Genomic DNA, 17,361 nt, shown 5'->3' on the forward strand with positions numbered 1-17,361 from the left:
GACTAAGGTAATGTTCAACAGCCTCGGGAAGGAACAGCAGTTTACATTAGGTAGCGAAATACTGGAAATAGTAGGCGAATATGTTTACTTAGGACAGGTAGTAGCCGCTGATCCGGACCATGAAAAGGAAATAACAAGAAGAATAAGATTGGGATGGAACGCATTTGGCAAGCACTCGTAGATTATGACTAGCAGCCTACCGGTATCGCTCAAGAAGAAAGTATACAACAGTTGAATCTTGCCTGTACTCACCTATGGGGCTGAAACGTGGATATTAACCAAGAGAGTTCTACTTAAGTTGATGACAACCCAGAGGGCTATGGAACGAAAAATGGTAGGGGTAACATTAAGAGATAGAAAGCGTGCAGAGTGGGTCAGAGAAATAACTCAAGTTACCGACATTCTAGTAGAAATTAAGAAGAAGAAATGGACATGGGCAGGACATGTAGTGCAAAGAGAGGATAACCGATGGTCGCTGAGGGTCACAAACTGGATTCCAAGGGAAGGAAAGCGTAGCAGGGGGCGGCAGAAAGTTAGGTGGGCGGATGAGATTAAGAAGTTCGCAGGGGTCAAGTGGATGCAGCTAGCACAGAACCGGGTTAAGTGGAGAAATATGAGAGAGGCCTTCGCCCTGCAGTGGGTATATTCAGGCTGATGATGATGATGATGATGAATGGCTGATACCAATATTGAGAGGAAGCAGCCGCAATAGAACCTTCCCGCACAGGATGCCCACTCGGATCTAAATCGTCTTGCTGCTTTGAGAGAGCTCCCTTCCAATGAGGATCTAAAATAGCATTGTCCCCATGTTTTGTCCTCCTCGGTCTCGAGTTGTGGTAGGACGAGCTGCTCTGGAGCCTAGCCCGTTGGCACTGGCCCTGAGACGGGCAGCGGCGCAGCCTGCTTTGCATACGGCACACCCGCCGGGACCTTTGCAGCGGTGTGCGCTGTGGCAAACGTACCACGCCCACAAACAACGCTCTGATGCTTCCATAGTCTTTCTTTCTTTCTTTTTCTGATTTTCTTTTTCTTTTTCGATATTTCTCTTGTTGATCGCCATTTTTTTTCTTTTCCGGGTTTCTCTTCTCAATTTCTGTTGGTCACATTCTGTGCATTTATTATCCTTTTTTAAATGCTTTCCTTTTGTTTCTTTTGTAATTTCGCTCCCATATTCTTTGACCCCTGCGCGAACATATCGCTGTCGCTTTCACATTTTCCTGCGCACCTAAGTTCTGCCGTGAGTAGGATCATTAGAACAGTGAAAGTGCTCCTCATGTATTCCCCTGAAACGGGCCCTGCCGTATCGATCTAACTGGATGGCTGTCAAATTGCTGTCACGGTTCAGTGGTCGGTAGTAATCAAGAACACATGTGTATTATGTGATAGCGTAAGAGCTACGCTAGGACCAAAGGTCGATGATGGCGCCACACAGGTTCAGCAAATTAAAAACTGCGCGAGAAATACAGGATGAGAAATGGTACGAACGCGCTCACACACTTAGTCTATGAACCGACTAGCTCAACTTCATGTCTTATTTGGTGCCACGCACACTTGTCATCGGCCCAGTTTCCACCTGCAACCTGATACTTTTGTCAGGTGGTAAAATAAAGAGAGGTAAATCCTCCTTACCCCCTCTGAGGGAGAAGAAGAAGAGACCCGAAAGTGGCTGCCATGGGATGCCCTTTCGTACCCTCCAAAATGACTTTAAAAGTGACAGCGACGGCGTGTGTCGTATATGCGTTGTAAGTGGGGTAATGCATGCGCGAGCTTTCATGACAGTTCGCAACGTGTTTCTTAGGCTATCGCATCGTCACAGCTAATGGTAGTTAGATGGCCTACAAGTTTATGCGATCTATGCATGCTCACTTTTTTTTTACTTCTCTCAACAAACTAGTGACAGCTAGGTTTAAGCCTTTCTATGCACCTCTAGAACATTCTCATGGCTGCACCGTGTGCCATCGTGTATAAGTGACATGATTGAATTGACGGATATGGTATCACCCCTTGCAAGAGGCAGCTTTCCTCGCCTTCAGTGTGAGCAAGCGAGCTGAAAGTGATTAGGTACAAAATGTAGCTTCAATAAATGCACTTTATCAATTGGATATGCAAGTGGTTAATACTATCCTTCCTTTATGCGCAGGTTACTTGTAACCTGAGAACCTCGCACGTGAAGCCCCAGACGAACTAAGGAGGCAGGAGAGGACCTCATCTTCATGGGCGCGGGGACGGACATTTTTGTCTGTCTTGTCCATCAGACTAGCCGTCCAGTGGCCTGTAGGTCGACTCATCTGAGACGCGTGTTCCTGCTTGCTCAGGAACGTTCCGGCAGTTTCTGAAGTCTGTTACAAGCCTGCATACCCTCTTATAATAACTGGCCGGCGAAGGCTGACTATTAAATAAAAGAGCAATTCAGACAGTGAAAATTCTGCTGCGAATGTACAGCTTAAATCCTTTGCTGGTGACATTGAATGTTTCAGCCTCTGTTCTGAGACCCGACATGACTTCAGTCACGGTGAAAATTTGTGCGGGGGATTGAACTGAGGGAAGCCTTGATAAGTAGTTTGTCTTGTGTTTGACGGGGAAGTTCGTTGAAAAGTTAACTATGCGTAAATAGTGCTGATCTGGCAGCAGTTGATTTTTCCTCGCCTAATGTACGCTGAACTGCTTACTCTTCGGCTGACCGTATTCGTGTGCCTGACATCACACGTCGTTGATGTTAGTAACTGCTTAGCGCCTGCCACGTCAGACTTGTTTCTCTAGCTACTCCTCTTTTGGAGAGTCTAACATCTCAAGCATAATTCCACCGACCGTCGACAAGGACAGATTCGAGGGACGCCCACTGCCTTTGCGAGGTGCTGCTTTCGTAAGCTTTTGTGCGTATTACTAATCCGAAGAACACTTGTTACCTGAGTGCAACAGGTGTATCGCCCGAAAACGCTGGCAGACAACAAGGACACCGCTACTTGAGAAGTGCTCAGTAGTTTGCGAGAAGAGTTCCCTGCTTCTCTCCTCTTTCAACTTCGGTCATCGTGACGTGGTGAAGTGGGTATCGTCAGCGGGAGTTATCCCTAAAAAATGGGTTCATCCAAAAAGTCCCGCATCCATCACAAGACCAGCAGCCGGCGGTCCAAACGCCAGCGTCGCTTCGAGGAGGCCGCTGCGGGACCAGAAGAGGATCCGAAAACAGCGCTTCAGAGCGAGAGGCGAGCCTTGCTCTGGGCCACACTGGCTGCCATGCTGGGATTCTTCCTGTGGATAATCTGCATCGGCACCGAGCAGTGGGTGACCGTGGTGTCGCCCGATTCGGGACCCGTCTACGTGAACCGCACGAAGAGCTTCTTCCTCTACGCCAACATGGGCCTGTTCAGGATGTGCCGGACCTCGGCGCCAGCCTTGCCCAACGGGCTGCCGGGAGTAGAAGAGAGTGAGTCCAGCGCTGCATTGGCACGCCGTGTTTACCATGTGTCATGTGGTGGTCTCTCGCAATAATCAGTTCCTGTCCAATCTGCATTTCCGAAGTGCCGCCACTCACGCCGATGTAAACTATCTATTTGTCAAAGAGCAATCTAGCGTGTTAAAAATTTACTGCTGTTACAGTTGCACTGAAACTTACAAGAATTGCCTCTTTCTATAGTCCTTGCGAATGCCGTCGGTTGAACAGAACTTGCGAAAAGGTCATTAGGATGGTACTTGCAGGAGTGCGTCTGTTGCAGTTTCATGCCAACACAGGCTTGTGACACGGTAGCCCAACGCTGAAGACATGCATGTGGAGCTAGACTAACGTGAAAATCTGGATCGCACTCTCTCATTAGTTTAGACGAGCCACAACGTCACAAAATTGCGCGGTAATGCCAGTCATGACCAATTGCGCGAACGTGGCCTCTCACACAGACATAATTGCAACGGTATTGAGTGTCCAGCATTAGTGTAAGTTTAAAAGTCGGTTAATATTCTGCATTTAGGATATGAGTGTGTTAATTTGGTAGAGATTTGTTCTTCGGATCCCTCGAACCTATATATCATTGATAAATTAAATCTTGTGCGGCTGCAGCCCTAGCTTGGTAGGTAGTGGCCCTGATGTCACACTGGCGTTAAGGGGCAGAGTACTGAACTGAGGAAAGAAAAAAGATAAAATTTGACAAATGCGCACGTCTTTTTTCTTAGCAAAGACACCGTTCTCTTGGAGGATATTTCTCACTTGGCGTAGATGCATGTCCCTCGAAGCCGCAGGTCAGCGTTTGTCGTGCTCTGTCCCGATTGGTAGATGTGCAGATATTGCGCGGAGGGAGGGCGCTCTGTTTCCTCTCGTCCAAGGCTGCGTGAGAGCGCAGCTTTTGATCCGCTTAGTTTATTGATGATGAATTCCGCGTGCGTTGAAGCCGTAGGAAGTAAAAAAAAAAAAGAAGTTCGGACATTTTCGTCCCTTCCTTGGAGTCTTCTTGAGCGTTTTTACCTGTGATATTCAGGTGTCGCGCTGCTAAGTAACTCAAAGGATGAACGCAAAGAATGATTAATGATATAGACCGACAAAGCAGAAAAGTAGGCTTAAGTAATATACAGGTGACTAAGATAATTGTCAACAGCTGTTTATAATAGATAGCCAAGCAATGGAAGCGGTATGGGAATATGTGACAGGTAATAACAGCAGATCTAGATTACGAAATAAAAATAACTAGGAGAAATCGGATTGGGATAGATCGCATTTGGGAAGTACTCGCAGATAACGACTAGTAGCTTACCGGTATCCATCAAGAGGAAAGTTTATAACAGTTGAATCTTACCGGCACTCACTTATGGGGCTGAAACGTGGAGGCTAACGAAAAGGATTCTACTTAAGTTGAGGACAACGCAGACAGCTACAGAAGGGGAAATGGTAGCTGTAACGTTGAGACAGGAAACGTGCAGGGTGGGTTAAGGAACACATTAAAGTTGATGACATTCTAGTGAAAATAAATGAAATGGACATAGGCAGGGCATGTAGTGCGAAGAAAGGATATCTGATGGTAGCTAAAGGTAACGGGATTTCAAGAAGATACAAGCGTAGCAGGGGCTGACAGAAAGTTAGGTGGGTGGATGACGTTAAGTTCGCAGGATTCAAATAAATATAGCTAGCAAAGGAGTAGATTATATAGAAGAATATGGGAGAGGCCTTTGCCCTGCAGTGGGTATAGTACGACTGATGATAACTCGAGTATGACTATTATCAGGTGCACTCCTACCGAGAAAAGCTGCCTATTTCGCAAGTTTAAGATCTTGTTGTGGGCAATATTAGCAGAGTAGACACGCGTCGCAGGTTCTGTTCGCGGATACCTATCCGGAAGCAACTGCGGACAGAGCACCATTTCTATACTCAAAGCTTCGATATATTCAAACGTTTACTTTAGCGCTACCGCTGACCGCCACCGTCTAACGCTATTGCGTGAGATCAGTACGCATGCGCACATCACCTAATGATGACAGATGGCGCCACGTTACCGTAAAATGCTTACTCACATGTAAACGGCTAGTGCACACGACGCCCCCCCCCCCCTCAATAAAATGGAATAGCCGCATCATCATCATCATCATCATCATCACCATCATCACCATAATCATGCTGGCTGATTCGGCACGCAGGGGCCGATCGATGCGTGCGCGGCTGACGGTGTGCGGTAGCGCTAAAGTCTCAGTTATCTTACCCACAGTCAGTAGGCCACAGATAATGCCCTCAGGCACCTCTTCAGTTAATTCTGCCAGCGCCTTGCCGTGGTGGCGCGCTTGAGAGTGTAGCTAACTGTAAAGGTGATTAATTCTCTGCGCGCTAGTTTCTTCACGAATGCCAAATACTCACCCTCTGTCATTTGTGCCGTTCGTCGTTTCGCAGCATCCTGTTCCTTCTTCAGTGTGTTCCCGTCGGAGCACTCTATCCGGCATGACATCGAGATCGACCGCACGATTCTCGGTAGGTGATCTCATCCGGTCTTCCGACCACCACTGTTGCTTTCTCGTCTTTCGAGGGCTTTTTGAAGGAACAGCTGCACGTGGCCTTCTCTCAACAAATTTCCAAAACATCTACTGGACATAGATCTTAGAATTTTCGTGGGCTTTCTCATGCTGACAGCAACGTGCGTGTCAGCATAAATTAACGCTATCTGATGTTCGAAACAAAATGGCATATAAATTCAGGAAAATTGGGCTTGTAGGTACATGGAAGGGGAAAAAGAAGATTTGGAGGGGATAGAATAACAGCTATTATTAGGTCAGCAGTGTATTACGCGAGTGCTGGTTATCGCGATGAGGCGGCGAAAAGAAAAGAAAAAACAAATGCCATCGCACGTGCTTGGTTCCGCATAACGAAGATGACATAACGAGAACGTTGAAGCCTGAAGACACAGTCTTCTTCACGAATTTGAAGTTTTGGGCTCTCTTAGTTGACCTCTATGGGCAATGTTCATTTTGAGCGTACGCAAAGAAACCCCCGTTTAGAAGTTGTCGAAGAGAAGGTGGTACTTGAGAAAGGCAATAATTCATGTGTAATCATACCCAGCAACGTTCAACACGTTTAAACCCAAGTGAAAAACACCATATGAGACACAATAACCTCATACAGATTTTTCATACTAAACTCATACAAATCTCATTAATCCTCATATGTTTCTCATACGATGAATGCGTTTAGAATGAGATTATATGAGATTTGTATGAGATTAGTATGAATTTAGTATGAGAATTTGTATGAGGTTATTGTGACTTATAGGGTTTCTTCACTAGGGAAGAACTCTAGGTGATCAAAATTATCCTAAGCCCTCCCCAGTGACATCCCTCATAACCGTAGTAACTTCGGAACGTTAAGCCATATGAACCAAACAATCAACAAAACATTCAGTTATCGCATATTCCTTAAGGAAGAAACGGTAGGGGCAGAGCGCTTACGAGGTTCTGAATAATGGGTTCCCCCATGCGTATTATAGGGCGCAAGACGCGCTGTCGTAGTTTTCCGCGTCATTCGGGTTGAAATTTACTGCAGTTAAGCCCGCTTTCTGCGCGTAAAAGTGCATTACTGCAGACTCCATGGTTAAGCGCACGGGTGTAAGAAACCAAAGGAGTCTCATTGAGTGCACATTGAGTGTCGCCGTTGGGAGTGACGTGGTGCACCACCTCCCACGCGTGCGGGTCCCACCTTCGCAGAGTACACCCGCTCGGAGGTGGCTTTCTGCACCCTAAGCCTCGTCATGCTGTTCATGGGCATCGGCTTCTCAGTCTACACCTTCAAGGAGCACCGCTACATGTTCAAAAGGCTCGCCGGAGGGGTGCACTTCATCAGCGGTGAGCAGTCTTTTGTTTCCACCGAGCCCGCCCGTACTTGTTGTTCGAATAAAACGGCAATATAAGCTTAAATAAATTGTTTAGCGAGTTTTTCGGTGCCATATGTTTTAGTATTGTCCTTTAGCAGTCTAGGCGATCATTTCATGTCCGACCTGTTTGCATTTTTTTTTTGCATCAATAGACAGCTTTTCTATTGCTTTCCGTCAAATAGCTTTAGTAACTGGTTTTAATTTAAAACTGATCGTCAGGTTAATAAAGCCAACGGCTAAAAGGAATTAAACAACTGGATATTACGGTGAACACATAGAAACAGCGATTACATCCTACACGTCCTCTTATGTAATTGTGACACCGCACACCGGCTTTGTGACGTCATTGGAATTTTTTACCATGGACGCCGCCGCTGGTCCGGAAATCAGTACCTGGCCATGTCACCTGTCAACAACCACCTGCCAAACAAATTGTCGTGAGGAGGGCCGTGATGTAGACTGCCTAAGTTGGCAGGGGTAGCGTGTGAGAGGGTCTCGGGGGGTTCGAATGCCATCTCAAATTGGCAGCTTCTGCAAATTAGGCTGTAACATGTGATCCTGTGACGTCACACGAGCAGCCGACCAATCAGCTTTCTGTCCTGTCACCTGCCAATTATCCTCGCCCGAGGGTATACTTGTGAGCATGATCAGAAAGATAAATAAACAGACATGCCGCCTTCGAGGCTGCAAACCATGTAAACGGTCAAACTTCACTGGCAAGAAGCATGCTCACGATTGTTGTGCCAATTTTGTACATTCCGTTGGTTTGTATCGTAACGAGGCTATAGTAGCGCTTTCGAAATAACATTTAATGTGTGCATCTCTTACATCAAACACTTAGTACGCAGTCGCCGCTACCAAAGTTTTCTAAAGACATGCTCGGGATATTCTGCTGTAAAAGCCGACAATGCCGACACAGGATATTTAAAATGGAGCAATTAGCTCTATCAAGCTAAACTAAAACAGAGAAGGGCGGTGCCTCTGTTCAGACGCCGACGCTGAGGAAGCTTGTTTTTCTCGGACGGAACAGCAGACGTCCAAGTGATTATTCGTTGCTCACTCTAATTGAGCTGTTAGAGTACTAATCGGCAAAGACGTAAGACCAGGTGGAAACAAAGCACTAACTTTCAACCGAACGTCATTGACAGCGTAGAGGCATATATGCATACAGCAGAACACAGAATGAACAGATAAATATCGCATTCGCCTTTTAATGCCACGCATTTCTTTGTATAAAGGTTAACTAATCTCACACTGGATGCATACCATACGTTCCTCACATGTCGTCTATATAATCACATGGGTTTCGCGATCCCCTCTCCTGATTTCGATGGTTCGTTTGTTGAGCAGTGTCTTGCTGTGTTTGCTTGGAGAGCGGTGGGAGTGCGCGCCACTGTTTTGAGTTCGCTACACGCACGCCGCATAAGAGAAGCGAAGAAAAGTCGCAGCACTTGTGTGCCGAAAGCACGCGCAGCGTGAAGCTTTCTTCGTTTCGCCACCGCGCGCCCCCACTTCTGGCGGCGTCCCAAAAAGGCCCGCGAAACGCATTGGCGCTGGTCCAGCGCACGTGGCCGTCCTCGAATATGGGCCGCGAATGCTCCTCCGGGCGCTTTTAGCAATCGCGCGGCATTGATAAACCCTCGGACAACGACATCTCGGGGAGCGCTTTCGACCGGCGCAAACACACAGCAGATGCATATAGTGGACGTTAGAAGTCGTAGTGAAGATAAGGTCCTCCTCGTAGAACTCGACACTCACTCAACATAATGTTATTGGTGAAATCCTTAACGTTGTTATCTGCTATATGAGGCTCTGACGGTGGCTTGCTCCATCCAACGTTGCATCGATTTGTGCGGCAGTTACTGCTGTCCGCGATACCGACCGACCTCTCGCCAGTGTTCCATGATGGTGGTATAGTAACAACACCGACGTAGTTATGGCACAGTGTAACAACAGTCCTGCTACGATAATAAAGATTTTGCCTTTGTTCGTCGCTTATGCTGTTGTTGCCGCTCGTGAGAGTAAAGTACGAGAGTAGGATACAGTGGAAGTCTGCAGTAATTGCCACACACCGCGAGAAAAAATAGTGCGCTGTTAAAGGTGCTCTTGTCAACTAAATAAAGTTTAACCATATTATAACAATTTATGAGCTCAAGAATTCTGACGCCTCTTGATTGTTTGATACACCAATCAAATATCAGAACTGACGGCATCTACAGTTCGGCGAATTAATATGCTCTCCGCGTACCATGTCTGATAGTTAACAACGGATGTTTTTTAAAGTTGTATCCTACCATAAAAAATATGCACTGAAGCGAATACCACAACAGCTAAGCTGAGTGTCAGCTATGTGCAAAGCCTTCAAGCTACTAAGAGGTGCATGTTAGTAAACATTCGTTCCTTTAAAAGCAGTTTATTTATTACTTATTTTCTTATTTTTAAACCAACTTTATTGGCACGACAAGCTCTACTAAGAGGGTTAGGAAGATCAAGAAATTGGAGGTTCGGACACGTGCTATTCGCGCTTAACGCATTGCGCGCTTCCATTGCAAATACACCTGCTGATCGTTTTTTTTTTCTTAGCAGTCATTTGTTTGCACAAATATTCTCGATTTGGTGTTAAGTATAGCACATTAAGAAGGGTATCACGTTCACTCAAAGAAATGATTCGTGGCGAGATGGTAGCTCATTCTCCAATAAACATGACAGAGCGGAGTCATGGAATCTTTGGGGCACAGCTCAACTGCGAAATAAACCGTGTTCGAGTAGTTTAATTTGAGTAGCTTAGGCCCAAAGTGATCACCTTCAAATCGCGTTAGACTGTACTAATGTGCCCCGTATGAAAGGAACTAGTGCAGTTGGGAAAGTGAAAATACATTCACGAGCACTGGCTAGCAACTGGACGCATTTATAGCACGAGCGCATTAAATACGCTAGAAAAAGGCACGTGGATAAGCTATAGAGGAACCTTTAGCGCGTCACCGAAGCAGAGAATTAAATCTCGCATTGATTTATGAATCAAAGGGAGTCATATATCGTAGCAAGACAAAGAAACTGAAGTCTTGAGGACCCACGATGTCCTACATGTACACTGTAACGTAAGCTTCAAATATTTCCCTCGCCAATAAGGTAACGACACATATTTCGTGAAATAGCGAACTGCCCAGGGCAGGTGTTAGAATGGAGTGGTAGGTTGCTTCCTAGCGGTAGCTGCATTCTGGGGCGAAGCATGTATTCCGCCGCAATCATTAATGCACTGGTCAACATACGAGACGCATCACGCAAATGACAACTCGTAAGCAACACGCGAGGAGCTGCAGGCAGAAAAATGCCTCTTGCGGCACACACACGAGGCGCTGGAGAGATCACCTCACTGGACGAACGTCCAAGCCTGCATGGGGAATGGTGGTGGTGGTAAAACTTTAATCGCCAACAGATACAGGACAGGCGTCAACCTATCCGCTTACACGGCGGGCTGGAGTCCTTGGACTCGGGTGGCGTGTTCGGCCTGCCGGATTACACCTAGCTGAGCGTCAGGACATGAGCTCAATAGTAGTCTCACAAAATACTCTTTTTTGTCTCTTGATTTATATTATATATTATTTATTATGGGGAGTAAACATTTATCTATGGGTGAGAACCCCCCTCCATTTTCCCCCTCACAATTTTGCGAACGACGCTCTCCGGCTTACCTGGTAAAATGTGCACAGTGGCGACATTTCACTTCCATCTATATTTACTCCCTTGTTGGGCGGGAAGGTCCGAAACGCTCTCAGAAAACCGTCCGCTGCCACAGTAGAAGTGACTGCGAAACACTAGGCGACTTCAGACGCGCCATCTGTGCGCGGAGATTTGCGTGAACATGGCTAAGGCACGACCTGGCGATGCTATATTCGAAGGGCCATGGGGAAATATTGCGTCTGACCACACTAGAGGGCGCTCGCTGCAAAGGGAAAAACTATTGCACACGCAGGGCTCGTTGTTCCAGTATAGATGATTATTGCAAATCATGGCTACCATATCCAGAATTCGTGTCAGCCCTTCATTTGGCAGCTACTTTGCCAGCCAGAACGGGAGAAGATGGATTTTGAATAGTTTGAACATCTTACCTAGTGAAGGATACGTGACGTCTGCCGGGTGCTACGTGACGTAGTGGAGGCTTCAAATAAGGGCTTGAAGTGAGCTGAGTCCTGAGATGGTGGGTCAGATGATTATGCCGGTATCTAACCTCCCAGGTAACCTTACCGGACGATGCAGCCTAATCCGCCTCTTTCTCTTCCCCCGCAGCCGGCGTGATGATGGTGGTGATGGAGGTGGAGAACAACTCGGCCAGTTACGAGGAGCGGTACCTCTCCTCGCGGATACCTAAGGGCTGCCGCTGGGCCTTCGGCTTCTCCTACTACTTCGCTTGGATCACCTTTACCCTGTACATCGCCGTGGGGATTACCTTCATCGTATGCTCTCGAAAGCGCAAAGGATTGGCGCAAGACGACATCCCCCAAATCATAGGACGGTGAGCGTGGCCGCAAGCGACCATGATGCCACGACATCGATGACTACCACGGGTGCATCCGACGGACCCTCGTGCCGCGAACTCCGCTGCTGCTGCTGTTGTGCGGACGACGCTGGCCGGTGAAAATCAACGTCGCGGTGTTCGAGAGGCACGCGGTTTTCAGCGTCGGGACGCAGAAGTAACGCTGCAGTAATATGTAACTGTTACGGCGATAAAGAAGGTGGAGAAAAGAGTTAACGCGAACGAGCTCTGTCGCTGCGCAGACTTGTGCGTATTTGCCAGCTCGCTACTGGACGTTGGTTACTCCACAGAAAGGTCACCAAGGGCATGTCGACCGTCCGTAGTGCTGAGCCTAGATATTTTATTTTGCATTTGGTTCGTGAACTGCAACCAAGATGATGACTGCGTGGTGATGCTGGACCACGTACTTTGAAGCTCTGGGTACGAGGTGGTTGATGCCAACCGCTTTCAAACTATACAAGCTTAAGCGACACACGCAAAAATAAAATAACGGTAAAAGGTAAGTCATCTCTCTACGCTGCCAACATATGTTTAACGTGGAGAAAGCTGTATGATCTGTGCGTTGCATATACAAAACTGGTCATTTTTGGCGGAACTCTTTCGCCATTGTTTCTTTCGTGACGAATAAAACAGGTGACTGTAAAATGGGAAAGACGCCACGGGGTCACATCTTGTAGGCGGATAATTGTTGTCAATTGTGCATAAGGTGATGAGGTAGTGAGCTCGACTAGGTGGTCAACACCACGCTACGTGTAATCGCGTGCCTGCCGAAATGCCTTTGCCTGCGTAGGAGCTTCATTAGTTCTGAAAAGTCATTTTCATTCCAAGGATAACTCGGCATGAAAACGAAAGAGGGCGCTCCCACATATGTACTCCTTCTTTCCTGAGCTTGACATTGTTACTCAGACGCGTTGGTATTATAACATAATTAGCGATTTTGCTGATGCGATGGACAAATCCTTCTCGAGTTACTTTCTCAGTGCATCGCTATTCATATCTAAAAATTGTAGTGCTGCAACACAAGTTCCGTGCTTAGATTGAATCTATTATAAAAGCAGAGTAGTTGCCTTTCTTACTTATAAAAATATCATTGCAAATGGTTGTGTTCTTTAAATTTTTGCACAGAGGATTTTTAAGAGAACTGGCAGCCTATGATTTTCTTAAGGATGCCACCACCTGCAGGTTCATTAGTAAGCTTGATCTCAACACGCCACGCGTTCGAGACACGGTGCAACTCTAGACTCATCATCGCCACTCATAGCCAGAAATCCTGGACATGCGCTTCTTGTATTTTTTTTTTTGTGAATGAGAATTCAGCACCCATATCAGTGTTTACACCCTTTGTCAAAAGTTTAGAGCCCAAGGGGTCTGTCTCTAATCCGACTAGTGGCGCCTCTTTAGGATTTGTGGAAGTCTTTATCATTGGAGAGGGTAGGACAAAATTCTCCTTACTTTCAGTATACTTGGTAATCTGAGAATGCATTTTGAACCGGATGGTGTGGCTCCGAAGCAAACTCCCTGGGCTCTAAACTTTAGACAAGGACTACTATCTTATAATGCTGCTCATCTGACTCGCAACTGTTCTTGAAAAACGCACCCCACTGGCTTCCTATAACTACTCGGTGCGAGCAAAAGACAAAATTTAAGATCTATATGTTGTTACGCTTCTGAACGTTAGACCCCGTCAATCAGTATGTCATGACAGTACCTTGCAATGGTTCACACTTACCTCATAGCTGTTGTTTAAAGCGCAACCTCTTGAGTTTCTGCGACACTCTTAACTACTCGGTGCAGGCGCAGAATAAACTTTAAAGCTATATTTTGCTGCTGCTCGGGGAACTAGACCATTTCCATTAATATTGTTACGGCAAAATATGAAAGGGGTGTTTATTTACAGTGCCGTGGCAGCGGGGCAAGGTGAGACCTACTAGCTCCCCAAAACACCAACGCCTCTTCCTTCCCTTCTGCCACCCAATACTTCATCGCCGTCAGTAGCGTGACAATATGTTTTTGACACGACTTTGCAGTATTCCATATTTGTTTTACAAATCAAATTGATGTAAACGAAATCTGAACTTGCGTTGCTGCATTGGCATTTTTTTACTATTCCTTTCCGCTTGCCTTGAAGCTTCCATTGCACTGACGCGCAGAAAAATTGCAGTTAACTCCCGTTACAAGGGCGCATTTTAGTCAACGCGTTGTCTTAAGACAGCGATTCACTCTTTCTGACTCCTTTAGACTCACCGAAGTCCTGCTCATGGCGGAATCCTTCACGGCGTGATCGACTGCTTAAACAGGCTTTGTCTGCTTAATTTCGTAACGTACAGGTAACCTCTGCAGGTCAAGCGTAGTGAAGCGTTTCCGGAAGTGTACCTGCACCTATGCTTAAAATAGGAAATGTCAATAATACCGATTTATTTTTTTATTTACCATGTTGCAAGTGGAGGCTTTGTCCTCAATGGAAGAAGCATTACGAGAAGGAGATTGAACAGTAAAGAGGCTAGAAAAAAGCACACAATTCTAAAGCTCATTGCAATGAAGGCGACAGTGTTTAAAACAAAAAAGACTTTCCATTTACGACAGGAAATTGTTAGGGTTATTAACAATCAGTGGCAATTCGTTTTATTTGGTGACTGTTTTAGAAAAAAAAGAAAACTGTTATTCCAAGAGTTTCCTTCTGAAAGTACCGGAGTTAGCATGCGTTGTGTATCATACATCGTTAATCTTGCAGTAGTTTGCTGAACTCAATTTGGAAGGTTCAACGGGATTAAGCCCGAAAAAGTTTACTAAGAAGCTTCAAGTTGGCTTACTTTCATTGGTATTTGCAACTTTGGAATCTGATATTCTTTGAGACGCGTACAGGTAGTGCAGGGAGGTGCGGATGGAAGGAAGCATACGCGTCAGTCTGCGCTACGTGTCTTAATGGATTACCAACTAGTCCAACAAATTACTATGCTGATATTTTTTGCATGAGCAAAAAAGGAGACTCTAGCCTTCTGCATTTTCCATATCTTTAAAATGTTCTAGCTAAATGAACTCAAGCTTTAAAAAAAGAAAAGGAAACGGACAGTCCAGTTCCAGAGAAACAAGTGAGAGCTGTTGAGAGTCGTCTGGCCTTGTGTGAAGTACTGTTTTCATTCGCCAACACGGATGAATTGCTGAAAACTAATTCGCCGATTTTTTAATTTATTGTCTTGAAGACCAAATTGTCGACACAAAAGTTTGAGATTGTCTTGAAAAGCAGCTGACTGTAACATCCTCACCAAGGGACTGTTTGCGCAAGGTATAGATTTCTTTTTTTGTGTTTTACGGCCTTAAACAATAACTCTTGAAATAAGGAAAAGCTTCCACATGACGTAGGTGCCACTTCTGCGTTAAACCACTGCAACACAACAGACGACGAGGTAACAATAACCGAAGAGAGCACCACTAGCGCTGTTCTTGTGTCCTCATCTTATGCTGAGTCACAATGGTTTGAAGTTATGAATCAACAAGCCCGAAAAGCCACGCTACTTCAACACTCATGAACAGATATAAGAGAACAAAATAATTTTCTGTGCAATGGGCCAGAGGCATCAGCGAGCAGATGGTCAAATGATAGCTGTCACTGAATAGTTAAAGCCACGTAAATCAGAGTTTGATAGAAACATCGCAGCTATTGTTTTTCACGACGATTGACAACCTTCGCATTGACATTTTATGCAGAAGTGTCTGTTTACTAATAGCTGTAGACCACATAAAATAAATCAGTTGATGATTTAAAAATTTCGGCCTGAACTGACAAATTTGCACAGCAGAAAAGTTCGCTAAAATCAAGAGATAAATAATCGAATTGTCTCTTCTATTCATTTCCAAAACTTATTCGAGGTGAAGGGAAGGCCAATCATGGCGCCGGCTAAAGCAAAACAATAACTGAGGTCGGTCCAATATTTATGTGGCAAAATAAGGTAACCGGAGATAAGTTCAGCCCTTGCGGTTTTACAACTTCATAATTTAATTGTATCAAGGAATCATTGCCAGAATCAAGACAGCGATAAACCGAAACAAAAAAGAAACGTTACTCCCGACAACACCACCACCTAAAAAAGTTCTCTCGTGATTGCAGTTTGTTCAAGAATATATATTTATATTTGATTTTTAAAAATGAGGTCTACACCGCCCCGGTAAAAGCCTCTATGATCCAGGGGAACCACTTTGTCCTCGTGGATCAACTCGTTCAGCTAGGTTTCTGTGATGACGCTAAGTTGAGGTGCGTGGAGCAGCGGAACACGTTTAAGCTTATAATTTATACAGTCAAAACTCGATTTAATGAAACCCGATTTAAAGAAGATATCTCAATTCCCCCTCAAACGCCCATATCCAATGCTTTGAGTAACTCGAAATAACGAAATTAATTTCGCTATCTATCCCGATTTAACGAACTTTTTGCTGAAAATGGCATAGCGTAGTGGGCACATTGGTATTCTATTTAAACATGACGTAACAATACAGCTTCCCTGGCCCTTTCTTTAAGTTGCGCTGTTAGGTCCTTTTAAAACGCGGTTTCATTTCCTGCGCATTTACGCTCCACAAATATCATGCCGCGGTACTTCCTTGATGCTGCGAAACAATATAACAATCGATTGTATCACATTAGGCGACCGAGAAATAACTCTCTCGATTTAACGAAGTTCCCGGTTTAACGAAATATTTCGCGGCTCCCCACAACTTCGTTAAATCGAGTTTCAACTCTACTTCGAATGTTCAGGAACTGTAAACCTAACTGGTGACATTTGGATTGCTAGCAGGAAGTCTGTTCGTGTTCGGTACTTTACAGGGTTTCAACGCACCATTATATTAGAAAATTTCGCCGATTCGGCATTTATTGTGTGAATGAGGTACACTTCTTTTGGCACCTCTGTCAGGTCTGGAATTAGTTCATTGCATTTTGAGTTTCCTAATGCGTCTGCGCAAATAATCTTGTTACATGCGCGTCTTTCTTGATTTTAATTTTTCACCTGCACAGAGGGTCCTTGCTTCTCGCACAAATTTCAGAAAGAAAATAAAACAATAATTGCCGGGCTCGATCTAGGCCTAGTCCGCGAATTAACGCAAGTGACGAAGAGGAAACCCATTTATCTTGAAAAGTTTGCCTTATAATCTTACTTTTGGCACTATTTCTACCTTTTCACTTATTCATTAAATCTGAGCTCTACGAGTGAAGAATCATCTGTATATCCATCGCAGCTAAACTACATATACTTTTGAGGTATCCTTTCCTTGAATATCCTTTACTTTGTTTTCTGGGTCAATCAAAAGCGTGCAAAAACCTCTATCAGTTTCCCTGTATTCCGGAGACGTGCTTTCAAGTCAGATATATTTGACCTAATAGAGTGTTGACCTGCTATAAGAGTTTGTATCATTTCATCTATTGTACGCTTAGAGCCTTCTTCCATACCCTGTCAAAAGAGCGGCGCGCATACATGACAACGATTATTCGCAATATTAAACACG

At 45.2% G+C, this 17,361-nt stretch overlaps 1 protein-coding gene across 1 annotated transcript in view; it reads left to right on the forward strand.

Moving 5' to 3' along the window:
* Positions 1–13,148, forward strand: part of LOC146189594 (voltage-dependent calcium channel gamma-8 subunit) — a 48,080-nt gene extending 34,932 nt beyond the window's left edge. The window contains exons 2-5 of the mRNA XM_084604363.1: positions 2,141–3,424; positions 5,864–5,941; positions 7,168–7,305; positions 11,622–13,148. Coding sequence (XP_084460489.1) covers positions 3,076–3,424; positions 5,864–5,941; positions 7,168–7,305; positions 11,622–11,851 — 795 coding nt within the window. The 5' untranslated portion in view covers positions 2,141–3,075 and the 3' untranslated portion in view covers positions 11,852–13,148. The remainder of the gene's footprint in view (positions 1–2,140; positions 3,425–5,863; positions 5,942–7,167; positions 7,306–11,621) is intronic.
* Positions 13,149–17,361: the final 4,213 nt, after the last annotated feature.

This window comes from Amblyomma maculatum, chromosome 5 (genome assembly GCF_055883805.1).
Source record: "Amblyomma maculatum isolate TAMU_Amacu chromosome 5, ASM5588380v1, whole genome shotgun sequence".
NCBI lineage: Eukaryota > Metazoa > Arthropoda > Arachnida > Ixodida > Ixodidae > Amblyomma > Amblyomma maculatum.